Genomic DNA, 24,901 nt, shown 5'->3' with positions numbered 1-24,901 from the left:
TTTAGATCAAAGGCATAACCCTGTTCTTCATCCTTCCAGGCCATACTTCTACAAATTAGGACAGCCTCCAAGGCGTGGTCTACCTGTGCTATTTAAGTGTTTGTAACACATGATTCAGTGAAGTTGAGAAGATTACCTGCAACTAAAAGTTCTCTTCCCAAACTGTAAATAATTTCATACTGATTATTCATAGATCCAGGAACACTGCCTACACAATAAGCAAGGTGATGCACATCAGAAACAAGACGGCACCAGCCTTGACCATGTTTGTCTTTCCCCCCTCCTCCTTTCTCCCTTCTACATGAATATGTGTTGGGGGTTGGTCTGATGCTTGGTATATTGTTGCTTGGATACAACAATCCTTGTTGTGTAAACCTACCTGATTGGCTAATTAAACGGCCTATACCTGGGCAGGGCAGAATGGGGTAGGTGTGGCTAAAATTCCTGGGCTTTTGAAGACAGGAGAATCACGGGAAACAGACAGGAAGAGAGGAATAAGGCAGACGCCGTGGTGGGTTAGGTGGAGAAAGAGTAAGGACTCTAAGAATGGCATGGATAGGCCCAGGTGAAGAATAAAAGCAAGTATTTATAAGATTATGGATTAAAGATAGCCCAGATAAAGATGGCTAAAGAGGATGGCATTGGATGGGGGCCGGGAGATAGATGGTGAGGGTACTGAGTCAGCATAGGTGAAATATCTGCCCTGCCCAAGGTAATAAGGCAATTTTAAAGTATAACAGGTGTCTGTGTCGTATTATTTGTCATAGTGGGTCAAATAATATTGCCACAATAATTACGGGGTAAATAATAGTAGTATGTAGCCCAACATTCATCTGCTACAAGTGTGTCAAAATAGTTGCATATACACACATACACAAACGTCTATTTAAATATGAGGATTTCAAATGTGATCAAACCATTTAGAGCCAAAATAATCTTTATATCTGTGTAACATTTGAGAATTTTATGATTTACTTTTATATTGAACTTCTGGTAGTTCAAGGTAAGAAACCCTACTCCATGAAAGCTAGCTGAGTTGGATTCGACTACTTGGAACAAAGTTTTCCATGATTACTAACTCAGAGTATGAATCATCTCTGGCCCAGAGTCTTGATTGTGGGCCAGGGGGCAAGTATGTCCCTGAAGAGCCTGTCAATATATGAGCTGAAATATCCGATTGCACTATAGAGGAACTGTTACTGAGTTTGGAACATGTTAGATGGGAAATCTCTTTTGCATAGTTAAATATCTAAATGGTGGAAGGAGTAATTATGAGGCCAACATTTACAGTTGATTCTATATACTGTACAGATCTTACTCATGCTCAGTGAACACAGGCAGAGAGCAAGAGGCATGGGATGTTTCCTGAGTTCTATGTTTCCCTCATTCCTACCCACACTGTACATGCCCCAAACCTTCAAACCATCCTAAAGACCTTAGCTTTTTGTCACCCTTCTTCATACAAGGGTTTCCAATCTTCTTTCTCTAGATTTGGTCCCTACGTTTATATTTTTTATATTTTTACATATTTTGTATGTATTTTCCCATGCAGAAATTTTTATTAAGATTTTCATAAATAATTATGCAGTTTCCTGTATGTGCAAAGATAAAAGTTTCTTCAGTTCCTGCTGCTCTGTGTGTATGAGGAGGGCAATTTTGTTGACTGTTTTATTTCAAGTATAAGTATAATTTGGAGAAAGTCCAAGTCCAGGTCAGGCCACACAACCAAATGAATGTCACAAAAAAGGCAAAATTATGTTCATATAATGAAGTGTTATTGTGTCTAAAATGTTAATATCTATAGCATAACTTAAAAAAATTTATTGCTTAAAATACAAAATTATCTGGAATCTTTAAAAATAAATTTTTAAAATAAAACTTGATAAAACTTGCTTTATGCAGCTATCACAAACATTTAATTTAATAATTATATAACTATTATTAGATACTACTACTTATTAAGTAATATTAATAATACTATTTTTTATATTTTTATATGTATTTTCCCATGCAGGAATTTTTGTTAAGATTTTCATAAATAATTATGCAGTTTCTTATATGTGCAAAGATAAAAGTTTATTTATATTTAATAAATGTCTAATAAATGTATTATTATTGAATAATATAAGATATATCTATTGCTAGCAAGTGCCTTTGACATATTAGATTCTTAACAAATGTCTCCAACAGAAGTAAAATCTTTTGCTGGATTGACTTGACAATAGAATAACTATTGATAGTATAAATTTAGCATCCTATATAGAAGGTTAGATGTAATGACAAGGTACATTTATTCAAGGGCCATGAGCATTTAATTAAATTAAAGACACTTTAAGATAGGGAAAACAAATACAGGTTTGCTAATACGTATCATTATCAAGTTTCTCCACTCATTAAATAGGCTTTCAATTAAATAACAGCATCAGAATAAGATGAAAATGAGCAAAATGGTAGTTTTCTGATTTTTGTGCATCTGTTCTAAGTAGTGTCAAGGTTATCAAGACTGTTAGATGCTTATGGAGTAAAAATTATTTCAAAACTAAGAGCTTCTCTGTGGCTTCATACAGCTTTGCAAATCAGAAATGTTTCTCACATGTGTTTAGAAAGTACAACAGCAGCCAAGGAAAATATTTAAATTTAGATTTTGAATCAATAAGAAGACAGGTTTAGAATTTTCATGTTGAAAGGCAGCCCACTAATGTACTTTCAGAAATTGTGATGGTTAGCACTTTAATTCTGCATGATGCCACATGTATGTGTGTATACAGCCATTATAATATTTTACAAGTAGAGTCTTGAATGGATTCTTGAATGCTATGATGACAGCATTTTCATCTTGTGATGTTCACCATTACTATGAATGTTGAGCAAACTGTACTTGTGACATAGGAAGTTATACATCTTCATTCTCTGTGCAGGAACTTCCAGCCCACTTTCTTAGGAGTTCTACCCAGAAGGTTCATATTATAAATGTCTAGAACTTTTTAATTGCATTTGAATAGTTACATAGAAATGTCCTTAATAAATGATAAAAATACATAATTAAAACATGTATGTCTCCATACCTAGCCTCTCCTTTTCAGTCTACTTCAAAATATTCTTTTATGACATGTGTGTAGAGATAGATATGTATGTGAATGTGTATGTATATTTATAATGTATTATATATAATCAAATTATATCTATATGTGATTTGTATATAAACATGCACAGCTTTCCCCAAATAAGTCATGTTACAAAGCGTAATGGTAATACGCACTAGGGCTTAAAGATGACTTCCTGTAATCTTAATTCTCAAGTTTAGTTATGCTTTGAAAGCAGGATGCATGGGCACGTGACTTTGTGGAAACAAAATAGAAGAAAACCTCACTTGAACAGAAATGTCATATTAACTGTTATTTTTCATTGTCACAATTTTGAACTCAATCAGAGGGGGTGAGTTTGTCTTAGGAGAGGGTGGCCTGGTCTGCTTTCTGATTCCATAATAGAACATCTGAAAGCATATAATTTATAATGAACAGAGATTCATCTCTCACAGTTCCAGAGGTTGGGAAGTAGAAGGCAGAGGGACCAACAAACGAACAGAGCATTCATCCCCTATTACTCCATGGCAGAAGGCTGATGTGAAAGAGAGAGTAACAGATCACACAGCAGCTGCAAGCCCTAGGAAATTATCATCCATCCATCCATCCATCTATCCATCCCTAAGGCTATGCCTCTCATGACTTAAGTCCCTCCCATCAGATCCCTCCTCAGTATTTCTGCTGTATAGGAATTAAGTTTCCAGGATATGCTTTTTTGTGTGTGGACAGTTGGTCCTTAAAGGGAGGTACATGTTTGTAAAATATGAAGTAGGCAACAACAAAGCCTTGGGTAAATCTAAAAAGAGAAATGAGGATGTGTCCCAGGAACTGAATATTCTTGGTGCCCCAGACATAGTCACAGCCATTCAAGGTATTCTTCTGTGGACAAGACTCCTATATTCATGTAAAGAATATTGTAGGCAAAACAATACATATATACATGTGCACACATGCATGTAAAAAACTAGTCTTACATCTAATAATAAGCATAAACATCACCATCAATAAATCAAGAATTTGCAGAGAACTTACATGCTATATTCCTAGGCATGTGCTAGGAGACAACATTGTTTTCTCTCATTCCATTCAATTGATATTGATAAGAACCACGTGAGTCTGTCAATATCTAATTGACTTGTAAACATGGAAAACCACACAGTTCAACTTAATAATTATAAAGTTTTCATCATGGACAGCACACATAGGAATTATTATAGATCATGTGATGCCTTCACAGAAGAGCAACGCGAACAGCCAGCAAAATCCTTACAACAATTTCCCCAAAATCAGAGGCGTATGATATTTAAGGCTCCTTTAAGGTGATATGTTCGTTGCTTGGCATGGTGTCATATGCAGGGGAGAAAATACAATATCTGACAACAGATTAATATCTTTATATATATAAAGAGCTTCTGTAAAACAAGAAAAATATAAGCCATGCAAGAGAAAGACAAGCAACAGACTTCAAGAGATAAGTCCCTAAAGGAAATAAACAAAATTACCAATAAGTAACTGGCCACTGAGGAATAGGCTCTCTTTACAGAATCGACACCAAGGGAATTAAAACATTTGAACAGAAAAAGACAAAGAAATAGAAAAACAAGAAGACAGATCAGTGTCTAGAATGGCATGAGCCATTCAGTAACTTGATCTGGAGGCACATACAGATATCCATATACAGACATGAGCTGAATTTGCAACCATTCTTGTTATAGAATGTGATGAGGAAGTAAAGAGGTGAGTGCAAATGACCTGAGTCCTTATCTATCACCCTCAACTATGGATGGATAGTTAAGTCGACAGATAGCTGCAGAAACATAATTTTAAGAAATCGTGGTTAGTAAAAGTCACCTCTACAAAGCAAAGCTAGAGGCTCAAGAGGACAGGAAAGGACACTGCTAAGTATTTCTTACTGATATCTGATTTTTTTTAAAGTAATAGGTACATTAAGTTGATGAGAATTTTTAAATATTAAACGGTTAATGACTGATATGTAGTTATTTACATAACCCTGGGGAGAAGGCATCCAAGAGATTCCTTGGTAGCAGCTTTTATTCTGCTACCCCAGTAGCTACTTTCTTCTGCACTCTGAACTTTTTTCCTTCCTCTGCTGTGAGCCTCCGCAGTTAAAGGGGTCTCTAGAGCCATCGCCATTTGTTCTAGCAATGGTGTGTGACTCAGACCCAAACCAACTACTGTCTTGGTCCTTACTCATAGTACGTTTTCTCCCTTAGACATAAGTACAAGATCCACTGTGACCAGTGAGAGCTACCCTCCCCCCCAAAAAAAATCTATAAAAATTCTGAATGAAAGACATGCGCTTTCCTGGAGCCAGCAAGAGAAAAGAAGTAGAATGACACCTGTGCCCTGATTGCATGGAGGCTTCAAGTTTGTCTGGTTCTAGTCAAAACAGGCGATACCGTAGGTGCTCAATGGGTTGCTCAAGTGTAAATCAGACTTGCTATGAGTTAACTGTATCATCAACCTATTCCTCATCTGCAAAATGGGAGTACTAAAGGTACCTGAGCTAATTACACAATTTAATATGTATAATGTGCATGTATATGCGTACATTTATGGATGTGCGAGAATGCACAGACATCTAGTTAGTACACACATATTAATATAGTAAAAAGCAATTAACTGTCTATGTACAAGGAACAAATGTAAATTATTATTTAGTTTTATTGTGACTGATTAAGTTCTTCTTTTCTTTAAGTCAGTTTGATTTTCCTGACAGTTGGCGGGATCCTGACTTACCCACCTCAAAGAAAAGCCATGCGATCCAACGAATCTTCACATAAACACTGCCATTATCATAAAAATAACTCTTCAAAAGTGAACACAAAAGCAAAAAAAGAGTTCTAAGTCTTAAAATTAGCAGCATCGTTGCCCTTACATATAACAAGATTTAACATGAAATTTCACAAATTGAAAACGAAGAGGAATATAACAGTTCCAATTTCAAGGAGCAAACAAATGACATTAATAATAAACTACTTTTCCCAAGGATACACCTAAATGCTATTACTCAGAGCTGGCTAGTGTCCCATGGACTGCTGGAAAGGAAAAGAAGATCTAAATAGTCAGGAAGCAATTCAGCCATAATAAAAATATGCATAATTATTTTTAGAAATTGACCGAAGGTCATAATTATGACTGTGTGCAAATATTCTCCCTGGTCTTACTGGCTTGCCTTTATATAAAGAAACAGTAAGAAATAAATATCTAAAAGTAGAATTCATTAATATGTTCCAATATTATATTGAGTCATTTATGACATGCACATGGATAGAAGGAATTCACAATTATTAAAGGAAATAAATGTTACCCAACTGTGGAGGTTAGGCCCATTCAATTGTATAAGCGTGTGCATGTGTGTGTGGAATGTCTCATAGACCACATGTCAGATAAAAGTAAAATCTCTGCGCTGTCTTAGCCAAAGACTGAGAAGTGAAGATAGTAAAATCTCTAGAAGGCAGAGCTATGAGATTCCTGATCTGTTGCAGTTAGCTCCTCTTTACATGTATATGTAATTCTTTCTCCTATGAACTTTCACTCACTTTTGATTTCAGAGAACACACACACACATTTTAAATTTGCAGAAAGCTGTAAGTCACCTCAGAGAGTATTTGCAGGCAGGCATTTGCAGCCAGACTGTGCCCAAGTCATTAAGTGGAGCAGAGTTGAGAAGAAAGTCAGCCTTCTTTAACAAAATCCTCTTTATCCAAGCAAGGAGCCATGGGTCTGACAAACATGTGTGGCATCCAGTTACTGAAATGGGGAGCAGCATGAACTGGGAGGAAGAGACCAAAGAAGGAGAAAGAGGGGACAGACAGGGAAATTCCAACAAGCACAGCTGCCAGCTGGGCAGCGCTGGGCAGCTGCATCCCCTCATGTCCACCGTACCCCAATGCCGCCCAGGTTCAAAGGCAGGACAGAATTCTTCCTATCAGCCTCTTGGTGTCTTAACTCCCTATATAGCACAGCAGGCACAATACGTAAGTAATAATCCCAGGGAAGAAAATAAGAGACTCGAAGCCTTGTGAAGGCCCCTTGAACTGCCAGTTATTGAAGAGTAGGCATCATCCACAATAGACAGCAGTATATACATTCGACTTTAAGCATGAAGAAATTAGTTTTCAATGGTTCGTACAGGTTGGGATGGAAAGACTACAGTTCCCTTCATTTTTTTTTTTTTTTTTGGGAACATATTAACAGCTGGTGGCCTAGATTAATACGTGAAAAAGCAAACCGTATCACAAAATCACTTCACAGATGGGAAGCCGACTCAGTGAAAAGCCTCAGACAAAAGATTCAAGTGATTATTTTAGGGGGAGGGTAAGTACAAGCGGATGAAATGAAATGTGGGAAAATGACGACCAAGTCTTTTCTAGATCTCGAGGCTGGCAAACATTTCTGGACCACCACACGGGGATGGAAAGGGACCAGTAGCTTGGCTAATTCAGCTTCCGAGGGAGTGGCAGGAGGAGGACCCTGGAGTTCAGGATGAGCTTGAGTAGATATTAAAAGCAATACAATCCTCTTACAGCACTGGGAGGGACTTCAGGCCGCCACCGAGCCCGGGAACTGGCAGAGTTCTATGCCCCCTGGCTCAGCTCTATGCACGGCTCGAACTGGGGGCAGCCTGTAAACTGGATATAAAGATGGTAAGTACTGTCAGAGTGAGAAACAAGGAAAATCCGATTTCCAGAAAGACAGACATCCATCGTCCCAGGGACAGAAATTAATGTCAAGTGAAGCAGAGGAAGTTCAGTTTCTCAGCTGGGGGTGGATCGCTAGCTCAGGTTCACTTTCGAATACACTGCTCAAGCTCCAATACAAATGTCTTTTGCTTAGGACGCACGAAGACCTTAGGAGGGTCGGATACAGTAGGGAAGCTAGGGAACCCAGCGCCTGCAAAATGCTCACGAGCGCGCGCGCGCACACACACACACACACACACCAGAGATGGTCTTGCTATGGATCTGAGTTGAGTTTGTTCATATCCCTCTGGAAGAGACATAAATTAGAATGAGTAATTTACCCTTAAGTTTGAAAAAAAGAAGAAAAAAAAAAAAACCTGAGACCCCAGGCCCTCTGATAGAAGTGGGTTTTGTTTTGCTTCTTCTTAAGTAGAGAAACAAGCATTTTGTGCAGAGATGTGCAGAGAAGAACTCTGAGGTCGAGGTTATTTATTTTTGACCTTCCAGAGGGCACCGGCTTTAAAATCGACGCGGATACATAGGGGGAAGTGTGCGTTCGCTGGAACTCCCGGTCAGCACTGTGCTGAGGTGCTGCTTGTTTATTACCAGTCCCATTGGTCCATGCACATCCGGGAGTGTCTTCTCTGCTTAAAGTCGTTCGTTTCGATCGACCTCACTCAACTAGCCACAACACCCCCACCCATGAAGAAGAGATGCGACAATCTCCCTCCCGGATCTGTGGCCGCGGAAGCCTGAGCTGCGTGCGGGAGAGCCTGAGCTCGGGAGATGCAGGCGCGGGGAGATGGAGGCGCCCAGGGACACGGTCTGCTCCGGGTGCAGCCTGAGAGCAGCTGCACCTGCCATCCCTAGTCTTGGGAGGCGTGCCCAGGAGTGGCCACCCTGGGCGGGCTTTAGGAGTCTGGAGCACTCCGCGCCTGAGGGTCCGGGGGTCTGCTGATCCCTCGCGTGCCCACCGCCGGGCTGTGCCCACACTGCCTGAATGGATCCTGCCCGACTGCAAAGGCTAGGAGCAGAGACAGGGGACTCCTCCGCTCCACGCTTGCTCGGGCTCCGCAGCGCGCCGCACCTGGACCCGCGGCCCTGCAGCGCGCAGCCTGCGCGAGGCCAGCACCGCCGTCGGCACCAGCACCGCCTCGCGCCACCTGCCCCGCAACCAGCCGCCCTCTGCTGACCTTTTCCTGCGCGCGGTTGAGTCTCTTCTGCACGTTCTTGGCGAAGATGCCCGTCTTGATGTCGGCCATGGTTGCTGTGGTCCGCAGTGCTGGAAGAGCAGAGCGCGCAGCCGGCCGGCAGCGGCGGAGGAACCCAGGAAGAGGAGGAGGAGGAGCGGGAGGAGGAGCAGCAGAGGCGTGAGGAGCAGAGGAGGCAGCCGGTGAGGGAGGGGCGCAGCGACGGGGACCGGCTTAAAGAGATAGAGCGGAGGTGCGACCTCTAGGGGTGGCACCGCCAGGAGTGAGGTGCGTGGAAGGGGAGGGGGAGAAATCAAATGCCAAGTGTCCACTGGGATGGAGAAGGAGGTCAGAAGGTGATGAAAATGGAAGAGTCCTCACAATGCTAGGACTTGGAGGCAACTGGGGGGCCAGGGGGAAAAGAGGGGCGGATAACAGAAGGTTTATGACAAGGAGAGTCAGAAGGCCCCCAACTAAAGAACGCGAGGAGGTGGGGAAGGATTTGCAAGGCTCTAAAACACCAAATGATTACCTCCTCAAAACACCTTGAGTGGAGAAGGAATGAGCCCAGCTAACCACCCTGCAGGACAGTTTGCAAAAGAGAGAAGGTGGAGGGACCGCTGTGACACTGATTTCATTTTGAATATGGGGCTTGGGAGTGGAGAAGCCCATGTTGAGAAGGGCCAGCTCCTACAGACAGGTGCTGCACCTTGCCAGCTCTTAAATTCCCACGCGGCCAACAGCCTAGCACAACAGTTTTCCCGAGAAGTAGTGCAGTGAGAAGAGCAGTGGGGACTTTCTCCAGATATCCGGGTCAAGCGAGGGCTCCTTAACAACCTTCTGTCAGTTGTGTTTGTTCTGTTGTTTTTTGAGACAGGCTCTCTCTGTGTGATCCTGCCCACGGCGCCAACTGTAGCAGGTAAGAAGGCAGAGACGTGCAATTGCAGTTAGTATAACAAAAGTTCTATTTCTTTATGCTGAGAGTCATCACACGAAGTTCACACTCTTAAGTTCCTAACTACGCCCCTGAGCCTACCTCCCCAAGGCTGCTTGCCTGTGCCACGTATCTCAGCTAAAGGACAGGTCCAGTCTCTGACAGTTGTCTCTGATTCGACGATCAGGACCCTGGGGCTAACTCTCCAGCCACAGAGCAGATCAAGGTCTCCCCAGATGTGCCGAGCAGAACACTGCTCTTGGTCTCTGTTTATGTACTGTCCAATGGGCATCATCCTGTGCTAGGCCTGTGTCTGGTTATCTTCAGGGGGTGAGCCTGCTGCATTCTGGTTATCAAGTGGAGTCTTGGGTGTAGTGGAGGTTCCTGACTAAGCTATTTTTATATGTCTTAAAGGCTTTAACAAACAAACAAACAAACAAAAAACTATGCTCATTACGCTGGCTGTCCTGGAACTGGCTATGTAGACCATTCTGGCCTTGAACTCAAAGAGTCCTGCCTTTTTCTGCTTCTTGAGAGGGGGGAATTAAAGGTGGCCCTTTTTGACAGTCTTAACAGGAAGATGTGCTCCTACGTATATCTGGCAAAGGTTAGGCAGAAAGGGAGCTCCAGAAGGCTCTGACAATGGGCAAACTATTCATCTATTCATTTTCAGGCTTCACTTAGGGTTAGACCAGAGACAGGGGGGTGGCATCCAACAATCGTAAGTCAGAGGTAGGGGCAGGCACCAAAACAGGGCAGTGAGTGTCCTGCTCCTCTCTAGAGCAGCCGCTAGCATTATCCTCCTATAGTTGGCTATAGTTTCAGTGCCTCTGTTTTGGAAGGATGCTGTTGCCACTTGAATGCATAAGATGTGGTGTAAGGCCAGTGTGCCAGGTGAAGGTCTCAGCCTTGAAAAGCTAGATGGAATTTACACTCTGGGGAACCCTCTATAGCCAAGTAAAAAAGACTCAGCTACCCTGATACTAAAACTAAATAGAAACAAACAAGCAATGGCTATGAAGAGGCCATATGGGAAGGGAAGGGTTTTGCATGCATTGGAGAAAGAAAACACAACTGTCCCAATTATTCAACCAACTCCCTGGCTGAAGGTGGCCACACAGACACATGACCAAGCCCTGAAGAAGAGCTGTCCAGTGGATCCCAGTCCAGAATGCAGAACGGAAAATAAACACCATTGTTTCATAAACACTAGGCACCTTGAACAGCTCATCTGCTCCCATAACTCTTCACTAGGATTTTCTGTCCAATTTGCCTGGTAATGAATTGCTTCTCAGGACACAAGACTCTCAATGCTAAAACTGGGGGGTGTTGGGCAAAGCAAAATGGGTTGGCCACTCTGTTTAGAGCAGTCCACATAAGCAGATGTTTACCTTACAGAGAAATGAAGAGAATGTTGATTCTTGCTCTTGTTCAACATTCAGTGAAAAAGACAACTTAAAGTTAGACATTTTAGTCAGTTCTCTCTAGTGGAAGAAGAGGGACTCAGAACCTTGGTTCCACCCTGAGATTTGGACAGAGAATGCAACCTTAAAAATGACAGAAGAGATCAGAATGTGCTGGAATTTGTCTCTTCATGGTCCCTTTTACAGTATCAGTGCCTGGACACTTTCTGTTCTGTCAAGGAGTTGGCTTCAACTCCCTCTGCAGATAACAATGTTCTATCCTTATAAACAAGGGAGAGGCATTCCAACTGGGAAATTTACTTTTCCCCAAGCTATCAATCATAACAGAACTACTCTTTGTCTCTCTTGAAGTTATTTCTCAAACACAATCTTTGAACTCAACATACATCTCCTGAAATAAAGTTGCAAATGGTTAATACTTCTTATTATCTGGGTGCCCAATTCTAGTTCTGTGGCAAGAGTCTTGTCATTTCTTGGTTATTGCATCTGAAAGTCAGGCTGAGTATGTTAAACAGTTATTAGGTGAAAAACAAAACAAACAACAACAACAAACAAACAAAACATATCACAATTTACCAATTAAGAGATAGATGACTCCCTATTTGCAAGTTGCCAAAGGGCTCATTCTAGACACTGTAAATGTTGACCAAGCATTTTAGATTATATGTAGTAGGTGTTTTGGAAATAGTTCTTTAAAATTCCAGTAGAGGGCCAGGCATGGTAGCCCACGCCTTTAATCTCAGCACACAAGGGCAGTTGGATCTCTGTGAGTTCAAGGCCATTCTGGTCTACAGAGGGAATTCCAGGACAGCCAAGGGCTGCCCAGAGAAACCCTGTCTCAAAACAAAGCAAAGCAAAGCAAACAAGCAAAAAAAAACAGACAAAAAAAAATACCACTAGACTGGATCATGAACATTTATGATAGCAGGCATACTGTCAGAGATCAGAGACATCCCTTAAGAAGCCTGAGCCCGGGATTCTTGAATTGTTTCCGTTTCTCATTAAAAACCTTCACTCCTAATCCTGCCTCCTCTGTCACTTCCTGTCCTAGAGTTTTATTTCTGTGAAGAGACACCATGACCAAGGCAACTGTTATAAAGGAAATATTTAGCTGGGGCTGGCTTACAGTTTCAGATGTTTAGTTCATTATCATATTGATGAAAAGCATGGCAGCATGCAGGCAGACTTGGTACTGGAGGTGCCAAGAATTCTACCTCTTGATCCAATGGCAGCTAGGAGGAGGCTCAAGTTTCACCCTGGGCAGAGCTTAAGCATAGGAGACCTCAAAGCCCATCCCAACAATGACACTTTTCCTCCAACAAGGCCACACCAATGCCAATAAGGCCATTCTCTTTGGGCCAAGCATTCAAATACATGAGACTAGGTGAGGCAAATCTATTCAAACTACCATATTCTACTCCCTGGCCCATAAGCTTGTAGTCATAAAATAATGCAAAAGGCATTTAGTTCAACTTAAAAAGTCCCCATAGTCCTTCACAGTCTAAACAGTGTTTAAAGGTCCAAAGTTCAAAGGCCCTTCTGAGATTCCTACAATTTAACTGTAATCTCCTATAAAGTCAAAATCAAAAAGCAGATCACTTACTTCCAACATCACAGAATATATATTTTCATTTAAAATGTCATAGTGAGCAAATACTTGACCAAAGTAAGACCAAAATCCAGCTGGGAAAACTCCAAACGCTTCATCTCCATGTGTGATGTCCAACTCCTTTCAGCTTTGATGACTGCAACACAATTCTTTTGGGCTGGTTTCCTCCCCTCAACAGGGTTTTCCTCAGGAGGTATCCACGGCTCTGGCACCTCTAACATCTTGGGTTATTCAAGGCAACTTCAACTTCACAGTTTCTTTTTCAAATCTCTGGGATCCATGTACTATCTTCTGGGCTCCTCCAAAGGGCTTGGGTCACTTCTCCAGCTCTGCCCTGTGGAGTACTCTATGCTCTGGCTAGCTCCACTCCATTGCTCCTGCTGTTCTTGGTACTGGCTTCCTCAATACACTGGGATCTTCTGCTGCAACTAGGCTGCCCTTTCACCAATAGCCTCTCATGGGCTCCTTTCACGGTCCCAAGGCTCAACTTCAACTGCCACTGAGGCTGCACCTTCACCAATGGCCTCTCCTGGACTCTCACAATGCCAAGCCTTATCTGTTCTGTATCACCCCTCCATGCCTGCAAAACCAGTACTACATGGGTGACACATTTCAAAGTCTGGCAGCCAACATGAGGTCTATCTCTGAGACATAGCCTCTTTGCGCTCTCAGAAAACACTTCCAAGAAGATTTCACCTCAGTGATGCTGGTTTCTTCTTAAGCACCACTAATTTCTTAGCACCAGCTAACCAGCATCTATTCTTGATTGTAAAGCCAGAGCCACATGACCAAAGCTGTCAAGTTGTGCTGCTTGCTGGCGCTAGAACATGAGCTCCTCTTTCGATTACATCTACACAAGTTTTCTGTTTCGGCTGATTTTCTTTACTTCCTAATGTAAAGAACTTTTAATTCAGAGCATGGCTGCTCTGGAAAGAGACCACATCCAAAGACCACCTACAACTGTGTAATCTGGTTGGAGTAAAAACAAGCTAAATGTAGATATAGATACAAATATAGTCAAGATGACAACCCAGAATAGCCATCACAATCCATCCTTTGTCATTCCTTGTTGCTTTGATGCCCTAGTCTGTGTCAGAACAATTCTGGAATGATATTGAGGGCATCCCTTGATACAGAAGGTTCCTGTCAGTGGGACGAGAGTTTTGCTAGGTTTCTTGCTCCTCAGTGGTCCTTCGCCTGGAGGATATCATAACTGCGGGTTCTCAGACCACTGTTGGTACAGCCCAGTTTGCAACAGCAGTGCTTGCCTCCATGTTGGGAAGACAGATGGCTTTGATGCTGTTGCTGCATTTGAAGACAGATGTTCACCTCTGGGACTTTCTCCTACTTCTCTGGCCTTTCTCTTCTGCATTTATATCTAAGTGTCACAGCTGGTCCATCGGATATTTGTAGTTCCTCTGCAAGATGATTGAGTTTTCAGAGGCAGGGTGTAAATCAAGGGATGTTGGCATGCCATTGGCTCCCCTTGGGTTCTGAGACTCCTGACAGATTTTTGCCAATGCAGCGTTGCAGTGCAATCCTTACACCTTAGGGTAGGGTGTATACACCTGCTCTTTTTTTCTGTGAAACTGTTTGTGTCAAAGACTTTGAAATGAGAGTTTGTAGGGAAAGTATAATGTTTAGACCCCTCTCCTGAACATCTGAGTGGCAAACCAGGGTGTTTTTTCCTCTTGATTGCAGCACTCACACCATGAGCCTGACTCCATGTGGGTGTCTCCAGGTTTTGTTGGGTTTCTGTGGTTGTTGTTGTTGTTTTTCTTAGGTACCTATTTTCCCACTCTCCTTTCATCTTATACCCTCTGCCTCCTTCTTTCTCCTCTGTACTTCTGACTCCAGATCTATATGGCTGAAGAGCTGGTATAGTGTCTCTTTCAGCTGTACGTCCTGCACAGACATTGTACAGGGTTGCACGTGTCGTTGGAGTAGGTCCTATATTTTAATTCTGCCCCTAGGATTTCATTTTATACCTTTAATTTCATTTCATTTCTTGTAATCTTAGATACTAGATTGTAGTTTAGCCATTACTATTTTTTTTGAAAAGGGATATATTTTCTTACACAGGCGATTTTTAAGAATGAGAATTATTTGAGCACTCTCATCTATTCTCCATTTCACAGGTCCCAGTTTTCTAGCTCAGACAACTGAGAAAAAAAACTTTAGATTATTCTGGAGGCCTGGCCTGCATTCCTGAAGAGGAGGGACTGTCTCCTAGTTAATAAGCCCAGTTGAGCTCTGACAGGCAAAGGGCTTTGCTGGTATAAATCGGAAAGACAATACATCGTATATTAAACTGTTATTTGGTGTCAAAAGTTACAGGACTGTAGTAGAACAAAAAGAGGTCAGTTTCTGTAAAATACACAACAAAAATAAAAATAAAACAACAACACAAACTTTAAACCTGTCATACTAGAGGTGTGTGAATGTTAACAGATTAGAAGAAACTGTTTTAGCAAATATTATAATGCAGGCAAAAGCAACCTTCAAAATATGGGCAAAGGTGCAGCATGGAAGATTTCCCATAATGCTACTGGAACAAAACAAATGTATGTAGGTCATCTTCCATGTCTTTAAGCATTTTATGGTGCAGAGTGGTGTCCGGTTTTCATAATCTCAAGACTTAAATAGTCTAATGATATGAACATCTTGTCGTAGAGGGTGTTGGGTGCACAGAACCAGCAGCGAGGCTAGCCCTATATTCCCACAGATGCCCCCAGTGCCCTTCTCAGGCTGACAGAACTCCCAACAGCAGGTGGAAGGCAATAGCACAAGAGGGCCTCAGTGGTGTCATCTAATATTCAAGTGAGCTTGTGCTTTTGTGCACACCCTCTTCAGCCTGACACCGCTGGACATGCTGAAAATTTCCTAACAACTTACTTACTTTTCTCCCTCGTATTGGCTCACCATTTTCCTTCTCGACCAGTCAAGAAAAAAGTGTGACCCACCCAACCCATTATATTTTACTATTTGTGAAAAGTTAACCACAACACTTTCCAATTTCTGAAGGAAACCTACATGGATAGTTATTTTTATATCAAATTATCTTGTAATTTGAGAATATAAGATAACTTTTACCATTTATACAAAGTTTGCAAAAAGACATCCCAACTTCAACTCGAGACCTTCATCCACAGAACACAGAATTCTATACCTAATCTTTACTGCTGATTCATGATTTTCCCTTCTAAATTGGTTGATGACTCAAAATGGGGATTAGAATAGGTTTATAGGATTATAATGGCTGAAATCAGCCCAGAATTACAGTTATCACAATTCATTTCACAAATGATTAATAGTAGAGACCTTTGTCTGTTTTTATGTTTCATCAGTTTAACCAAGACCCTTAGGGAAGGAATTACCTAGACGAGCTCTCCATACATCTAGCTCCTTGTCAATACACATGGGTGTTATAATGCTGTATCTATTGTGACTTGAGTAGTTACTTCTTTCTAATAACTGAATTCCTGATGTTCTCTTATCAGTACTTACAATGGTATCCTATCTAGTCCTTCAGATGAGCATAACAAGAATTTTGATCTTAGTCAAGTAATGAATATCTCTCGTACTTGCTTCCTTGTTTGAAGGATGAAGTAAAGTCTAATTTGTCCCAAATATTAAATGAACATGGAAATAAATTTAGGATGTCCTGAAAAAATATTTTTATTGATTATCCTGCACATTCCAGGTATAAGTGATCAAGCACAGACTCGTAGTAGACTTCAGATTAGGCCAACTACCTCTAAGTTAGTCCCATGTAATATTCAAGCTCAATTTTGCCTTCATCACTACACTTTTCCTTTTCAAATCTAAGTCTCAAAATCACTTCTTAACTACATTGATAATGCACCACATAATGAATGACAAAAGCTAAGCAAGAGCCAAGATTTGTGTTTTACAGGTAGCCATTGGCCACTAAACGAAACACTCTATTAAACTGCCTAATAACTTTAATTGCTTTAATACTGTGTGTGTTTGATGCATTTATGCAAAGCAAATGCAAAAAAAAACTCCTTTACCTCAGACAAATTACTTGAACATCACTTAATATATTATAATCCAAATGAGAGGTCAGGGAGCAAAATGAAATTGAAATTCTAATTAGCCTCAGCACTTTCTGAGGAAAGATGAGCTCTTTTGAGTATTTCTATGCTACTTCCTATCCACAAATAAGCTATAAAAATCTCATGTACAAAGCATTTATGCTATGGAGAACCCCTTCTTACTTGTTTCAATAGTTTACTATTTTATCAGTATTCATTTTCCAGCTTGAGCAATTCTCGGCTTTTTACAGCAATCTATATTTTTAAGCATCTTTAAAATACTTTTCCATACACAGATGCTCGTCAACTTAGGCTGGAGTTACATACTAATAAAATTATATTAAGTGAAGTATACCAGTCAAAATGCACTTCAAAGAGCTAACTCACCCAACATCACAGCTTAGTGTCACAGTAACTGTAGAGAGTTGGTTCTTTTCCTTCAGAGGATATGAATGGGAGCCAACTCACTGCCAATACCCATATCTCCAGAGAGACTCATCATTAGGCTGGGAAAAGATCCAAATTCCAAATCCGAACAATAGTTCCTACTAAATGCATATCTCACAGCATCTTTAAGTCAAAACTCACTCATTAAGGCAAAACTTTGTAACACAGACACTGTCTGTGTTGCCAAAGACTTTGACTTGGGAAACTATTTTTTTTATTGGATTTACTCATATCTGCCAGACATCAGTAGTGCACTCCTTTAATCTCAGCACTCCAGAGGCAGAGGCAGGGAGATTTCTGAGTTCAAGGCCAGCCCAGTCTAGAGACCAAGTTTCAGGACAGCCAGGATTACACAGCAAATCCTTGTCTAGTTAACATAGGAATATAGCCCCCCTAACCTGCTGATTCCTGCCCCTTTTCCAACACCAGGACCCTTCTGAGAACACCCATGGAGATCTTGGAGCTGTGGCCACTGACACAGCCTTGCCTTTCTTCATGAGATTCCTCAATACCACATCCTTCATCCTGAGCTCTCACTTCAGCCAAAGCTGATGAGGCCATCTCTCTGCTTACCCAGCTCATGGGAATGGTGCTATTCTAGATTCAGGAAGCCCAGACTTAAGTACTGTTTTCTTGGTTTTGTTGCTTTTTTGTTTTGGGGTTTTTTTGTTTCTTTGTTTGTTTCACTGATTGATTGATTTTTTTTTCTATCATAAAGAGATGCTTTATTTCCTTCAGGAATGTTTCTTCCTATGCCAGAGGCCACACATGTACCAGCTACTCCATGCTTACCTCACTCTTTTCTTGAAGGCACAAAACCTGTTTGTGGTTTAATGTTAGCACCAATGGAGTTGGGTGGAGAAGAGAAGAGTCCATCTTGTTGGTGCTACTCGCTTTTGTTGGTGGCCCAGTACAGAAGTACAAACTTGCAGAGTCTTCAGAGGATTATCTACATCTACGACAGGATTGGTTGAAGATAGAGTCATGTTTCCTGAACAGGACCATTGAAGTCATTACCAGTGGTACTTAGGCAGGCAAAAATTATTTGGAAATATGATCTGTACACATGTAAGTAAGACATAAATTTAAATGAGTTCATGGTAGAGAAAGGTGACTCTTCAACCAATGTGATTGATGTCCATATAAGGAAAGCCATGTAGGTAGACACATATGAAGGAGATCAGCAGAGGGGAGAAGGCTGCATAACGACAGCAGATGGGACCAGAGTTGGACAGCCTCCTGAAGAACTCCATGGCTTGCCAGCCACCTCAGAGGCTAAGAATGTCCCCAGCCTTGCTAACAAGTATGGTATTGTGCATCAGACTTGTAGAACTGTGAGAGAACCAACTTTTATTTTTAAACCCACCCAGTGGGTGGTATTTTGATATGGCAGCCTCAAAAAAACTTATACAGTATCCAACTATTTTCCTCAAAACAGCAGATCAGAAAATTTACCCAGTCCAACAAGTGACATCAGGTTTCTAGAATAAGGTTTCCAGTAGGGGGAAGAATCTGTATTCCTCTGTTTCTTTCTTTTGAAATGGTGCATTTTTTTTTAAAGTGTGTCATTTGACCTTATTGTCCTTCTTAATTAAATGGAAAAAAAAAAAAACACAGTAGCTTTACAGAAAACAAGTTCCCAGTAGATTCTCTGAAAAAGAGTCTGAGATGGACCATCAGGACAAGTTGATGAGGGAGCAGTGAGTCAGGAAAGGGGAAGGGGAGAGTGTTGGGTAGAGAAGGAGAAAGAGGTAGGCTGTGTGCCAAAGCAAGCCATGCCTAGCAGGGTCCACAGTGTAACTATGGGTTCAAGAGGCATCTGAACCTCAGGGAGCTTTCACACAGTTCCAGTAACTGCGCACTGCAGAGCCCGTGCTGAGGGTGCTGACCGGTGAAAGCTCCTACTGACGAGTGCAGTCATTTTGTCAGGGGTCTGTCCCCTTCTCTACGTAGCAAAGATGTGGTGCTCGTAGCACATAGGAAGCATGTGCTTTACAGTGCTCTGTAAAATATCATTCTCTGTCTCCTTCCTATCCCATAATTTGATGCCTTTTACCCATACTGACATGTGTCTGAAGGTACCTTACTACTGACGTGGCTGTACTCAGAAAGTATAGGCTTTTTACAGTTGAACACGGACCATTTATGCGTTCCTGCCCTGTGAGAGTTATTAGCGAGCATATTCCAGCACTTCTCTATTATGTAGGATTTTCCATTTATAAAAAATCTTTTACTTTGAGAGTATAAAAATATCCCATTTCTTGTCTAACACTCCCTACTCCAATCAAGCAAGTAAAATGTTTTGACAAAACTGATTTTCAACTTAAGGGTGGTTTTAGTATTGATAGTGAGGAACCTACTGTAGGAAACAGGTTTGCCCTTCTCATTTATTTAATATATTATCCACACAGAGTCTTGGATGCTTGTTTTTTAATCTATTATCTTTTGTTTGCTTTGATGCTCAAATTATCCCAAATCTGCCCAGTGAGCTCTACCTCAAGACCCAGCAATAACACTCCTGGGCATGTACCTAAAAGATGCTCCACCATACAACAACGACATTTGCTCAACCATGTTCATCAAGCTTTATTCGTAATAGCCAGAAACTGAAAACAACCCCGATGTCCCTCAGCTGAAGAATGGATAAAGAAAATATGGTATATTTTCACAATGGAATACTACTATTCAGCTATTAAAAACAAGGAAATCATGAAGTTTGCAGGCAAATGGATGGAACTAGAAAGTATCATCCTGAGTGAGGTGATCCAGGCCCAGAAAGACACACATGGTATGTACTCACTTATAAGTGGATATTAGCCATACAGTACAGGATAGACATACTAAAATTCACAGAAGCTAAATAACAAGGAGGGCCTGAGAGGATGTCTGAATCTCACTCAGAAGGAGAAATAGAATAAACAACAGAAGTGGGTGAAGAGAGGAAACAGGGTAGGAGAGGGGTGTGGAGGGAAATGAGGGTGAGGATTAGATGTGGGAGAGCATGGGTGGGAGGTCAGAGGGCTTAGACAGAGAAGGAAACTGAGGGCAGAGCCACTGGTGAGACAAGCAGGAGACCTACAACAGGGAGGGCTACAGGGAAGATATGGGGGTGACTCTAGCTAAGACTCCTGGTTGGGAGGTGAGAGGTCATAGAGACTGAAGAGGCCATCTTCTAGCCAGACAGGACTTCTAGTGGAGGGAGGAGAACACCAAACCACCCACAAAAACTTTGTCCCAAAATTTACTCTGCCTTCAAGATGTGCAGGGATAAAGTTAGAGCAGAGATTGAAAGAATGTCTAACCTGGCCCAACCTGAGACCTACCCAACGGGAGAGAGCCAACCTCTGACACTATTAATGATGCCCTACTATGCTTCCGGACTGAAGCCTAGTATAGTTGTCTCCTGAGAGGATCCACTCAGCAGCAGATTGGAACAGCCAAATACTAGGCGGAGCTTGGGGAGTTTTGTGGAAAAGTGTTGGGGTGGATAGAAGGAACCAGAGAGGATGAGAACTCCACAAGAAGACCAACAGAGTCAACTATCCAGGGCCCAGAAGGGCATATGGAGACTGAAGCATCAATTAAGGACCATGCATGGACTGGAGCTAGGTTCTCTACAAATGCCAATGGACAGCTCAGTCCTCATGTGCGTCCGTTAGTAAGGGGAGCAGAAGCTGTCTCTGACATGGATTCTGTTGCCTGCTTTCCGATTATGATCCTGTGGAGGGGCTGCCTTGCCCAGCCTCAGTGGAAGAGGATGTTCTCAGTCCTGATGTGACTTTATGTGCTGAGGTGGGTTAGTGGGAGGGCTCTCCTTTTCTGAGTAGGGGAGGGAAATGAGGGAAGAGGGAGAGAGGATGGGACTGGGTGAAGAAGAGGGAGGTGGCTATGATGGGGATGTGAAGTGACTAAAAATTTTAAAATATTTTAAATAAGTAAATAAATAATGGTTAATGGCTATAAATATGTAATTTAGGTGTTATTTATATGTAAATTGGACATTTCTTTCCATTAAATTCTGCTAATTTTTTATTTTTATAATATCTAAAGTACTTACATAAAATGACAAAAATAAATTACTTTAATGTCAGATTTAAAATATATTTTTTTTTCTGGAAAAATAATGTATTCTAGTTTCATCCTATTCTGCTCTTACCCAGGCCTTAAGATAAGGCATTCTTTAATAGGTCCCTGATTTGTTCTGATGTAGAATAATGTTCGTTTCAAACACTTGGGCTCTAGGTCTATTTATTGCTATTGAATGGCATTGCCTAGAGGTCATCAAGTAGATGGAATATGTGTATATGTGTATTAAGTAATAAATTTATACTGAAATTTCTAATTCAAATTCATACAATTTTCTTGCTGGCTCTCCTATCTGATATTTCAGCCCCCTGTCTACTGTTACTCATGAGTGGATCACTCTCATTAACTTCACTCATTTTCTTGGTTCTGTAATACCCACAAAATATTTTCAGAATATTTATATCACTACAACCCAAAAGCCTTCCAAGAAGAAATCTTGATTTGGCTGTACTTTTATTTTAGTCAAAAATCAAAGGAATACTTTTAAACCTTGTTTGGAGTTCTGTAGTAAAGATACTTACACAGCGATGAAACCAAATAAAGAGCCCCAAAATAAACACTCCATGGTGCGGTCATCTGATGTTCAACAAAAAAGCCATGGCCGCTCAACATGAAAAGGACAAGCTTTTTTTAGAAGAACAGTCCTGGGAAACCCAGATATGCCCACATGGAAGTAAAGTAAGTTGGACTGTTACTCTAAACAACATGGAAAAGTTAAAGGAAAGTAGATTCGAGATTCAGACATAAGACCTAAAACTGCTAAGCACGTAGAAGAAAACGTAAGTGAAGAGCTTCATGGTGCTGGGGGTTTGGAAAGAAAGATAATTAGAGTTTTGTTAAATTTGAAATGCATGGTGCAGCAAAAAAATTGTATCAGCATAGTAAAAAGAAACTGAATCTGAGATGTATTTGCTTACTGTGGATTTGATAAAAGAGTAATAATGTAATATAGAGAAAATTCTTACAACAAAATGACCCAATTAAAATCTAAAAAGGGTCTCTTCAGAAAAGCTTTGTGATATCAGAGACCTCATACTTCTAGATCCCTCCTCTTCCCACTCAGAATTCCCTCAAAATACCCCCATGAAATCACAGACTGTTTATCTCCTGGCCACCACGGCTTCATATACCCTTGGGACATGACCTTGAGATGGGAGACAATGGCAACACTTAGCAGAGCCAGGATCACTTCAGCCAGTCTATACATCAGCACTGATTGTCTCTGCCATCACATTTCATATAAGACATACCCAAGCAAAGGCCAGCCAGCCTGCGAACACCAAACACAAATATAAATGTTGGCTCAGCTCTGAAGTGCCAGAACTCAGTGAAAATGTAGGAACCCACTTTCAAAGCAACTTTTAGGTGCTAGAGCCTAAGTCAAAAGTAGAGTTTGATTTGAAGCCAAAGCTAATGGCCAATTCAAGGAAGCACCCACCACCATCATATTCTGAGCCAGAGCCTGAACAAGATTCAGATCCTGAGTTGAATATAGTCAGAGGCAGACTCAGAGAAGACACACACACTAGTCTAGAATATGCTTCAGCAACAGAGAAGACAGGAAGGAGGCCTCCCGATGGCAAGACAGACTTCTAGGACTCAGGAAAGAAACGTAAGAGATAACAGACAAAACCCTGCAATCAAGGCGATCTACCTCTAGACCTATGAACAGCATCTAATATTGTAGTCAATAATTTTCTCTTGGGGGGGGGAGGGAGGCGAAGACCTAGGGACAGAAGTTGGTAACCTGAACTATAGGAAAGTGACAGCTCTATCATGCTACATTATGGTCCCTCCAGAACTCAACAAACATTCTAACTGAAGAACAGTAATCTTAAAAAACTGACAATGTTTGAGCTCCTGATGCCCAAGTCCTAATGCAAAAGCACATGTAACGTGAAAAACATAACAATTTATCTCCTCCAAAACTACTAGTCTAAGGAGCAGTGAGAGAGAGAGAAAGCAGTTTTACTGGGACAGTAATAGAGAGACAGGTTCCAGAGAAAGAACTCAGGTGAAGAATGAATGAACCAGAGAATGAGAAGGAGCCAGGAGATTAGAACAGATTGCTGGAATTAGTTTGAGGCCAAGAAGAGCAATCCAGAGGCCGAGAGAAAAGCCAGATTGTATAAATCAGCTGGAAGAGGCATTTAAGCCAGAGCAGTTAGGTTGAACCAGCCAGCCAGAAAGATGAAGAAAGGGTGAGCTAATTAAGCAGTCAGTCTCAGATTAGGCCTAGATTAGATTGTATGGAGGCCAGAAGCTTCTAGGACTGCCTGTTAGCAGACAGAGGCAGTAACAATTGAAACAGGCAAATAAAAGTTCGCTTTACAGGGGACATGGTTCAACATATGAAAATTAAAAAATTTAATACATCCCATAAATTTACCCAAAGACAGAAGTCACATGATCATCTCAATAGGTATTAAAATATTTTGATAACATGCAACATTATTTCATGATAAAAGTCCTGAAGAAACAGAGACCCAAAGGAACATATATTAACATAATAAACATACATATGACAAACATATAGCCAATAGTACAGTAAGTGCAGGAAAACTCAAAACATTTCCACAAATATTTGGAACAGAAAAAGGTGTCCACTTTCTCCAGTCTTATTTAGTGTAGTACTAGCAATCTTAACTAGAGGAGAAACACAAGGGAAACTAATAAAAGCAATAAAGATAGGAAAGAAGTCAAAGCATCGTCATTTGCTCATATGACCTGCAGACAAGAGATGATAATGTCTCCAAGAGAATGCTGTCAGAGCTAGCCAACACTTTCAGGAAAGTGACAGGATACAAACAACACTTAAACTCAGTAACCTTCCTAAGTATCAATAACAAATATACTGATGAAGAAATAAGGGGAAAATACTTGAAATAAACCCAATAACAGAAGTGAAAAACCCCTACAATGGAAGACACAAGAAAAAAAAATTAAAGTAAATAATAAGATGGAAAGTTTGGGAGACTTAATGTTGTCTTAAAAATGGCTATCTTACTAAAATATCTTACTAAAAATAATCTAGAAAGTCAATTTAATCTTATCAAAATCCAGTGATGTTCTTCACAGAATTAAAATAACAAAAATTGTTCTGGAAGCACAAAAGACCTCGGATAGAAAAAGCAATCTTGAGGCAAATACAGTAATAATAATAAATTTATATTTATAAAGATATAACTATATATGACTGTTAGCAATATAACACATTGTATATAATAATTATTTATTATTTTTAAACTTCTTCTTAGCTCTTTGCGAATTTCATATCATGCACCACAGTCCCACTCATCTCTCCCTCTCCTTGTACTCACTCCACTCTTGCAACCTCCCCCTTACCAGAGACAAAATAACCTCA

The 24,901-nt window shown here is 41.0% G+C and overlaps 1 protein-coding gene and 1 long non-coding RNA gene across 3 annotated transcripts in view; one reads left to right on the top strand and one right to left on the bottom strand.

The window, feature by feature from the left end:
* Amph (amphiphysin) overlaps nt 1–9,140 on the bottom strand; it is a 203,236-nt gene extending 194,096 nt beyond the window's left edge. For both annotated transcript variants that reach the window (XM_021658839.2, XM_021658840.2), the window contains exon 1: nt 8,983–9,140. In XM_021658839.2, coding sequence (XP_021514514.1) covers nt 8,983–9,051 — 69 coding nt within the window. In that variant the 5' untranslated portion in view covers nt 9,052–9,140. The remainder of the gene's footprint in view (nt 1–8,982) is intronic.
* LOC132649277 (uncharacterized) lies at nt 9,125–21,674 on the top strand. The gene is made up of 3 exons (XR_009587724.1): nt 9,125–9,267; nt 9,857–9,898; nt 19,937–21,674. It is a non-coding gene; the product is annotated as an uncharacterized LOC132649277 (long non-coding RNA).
* Nucleotides 21,675–24,901: the final 3,227 nt, after the last annotated feature.

The sequence above is a fragment of the Meriones unguiculatus genome, chromosome 19 (assembly GCF_030254825.1).
Source record: "Meriones unguiculatus strain TT.TT164.6M chromosome 19, Bangor_MerUng_6.1, whole genome shotgun sequence".
Lineage (NCBI taxonomy): Eukaryota > Metazoa > Chordata > Mammalia > Rodentia > Muridae > Meriones > Meriones unguiculatus.
This window is presented reverse-complemented; position numbering and strand designations above follow the sequence as displayed.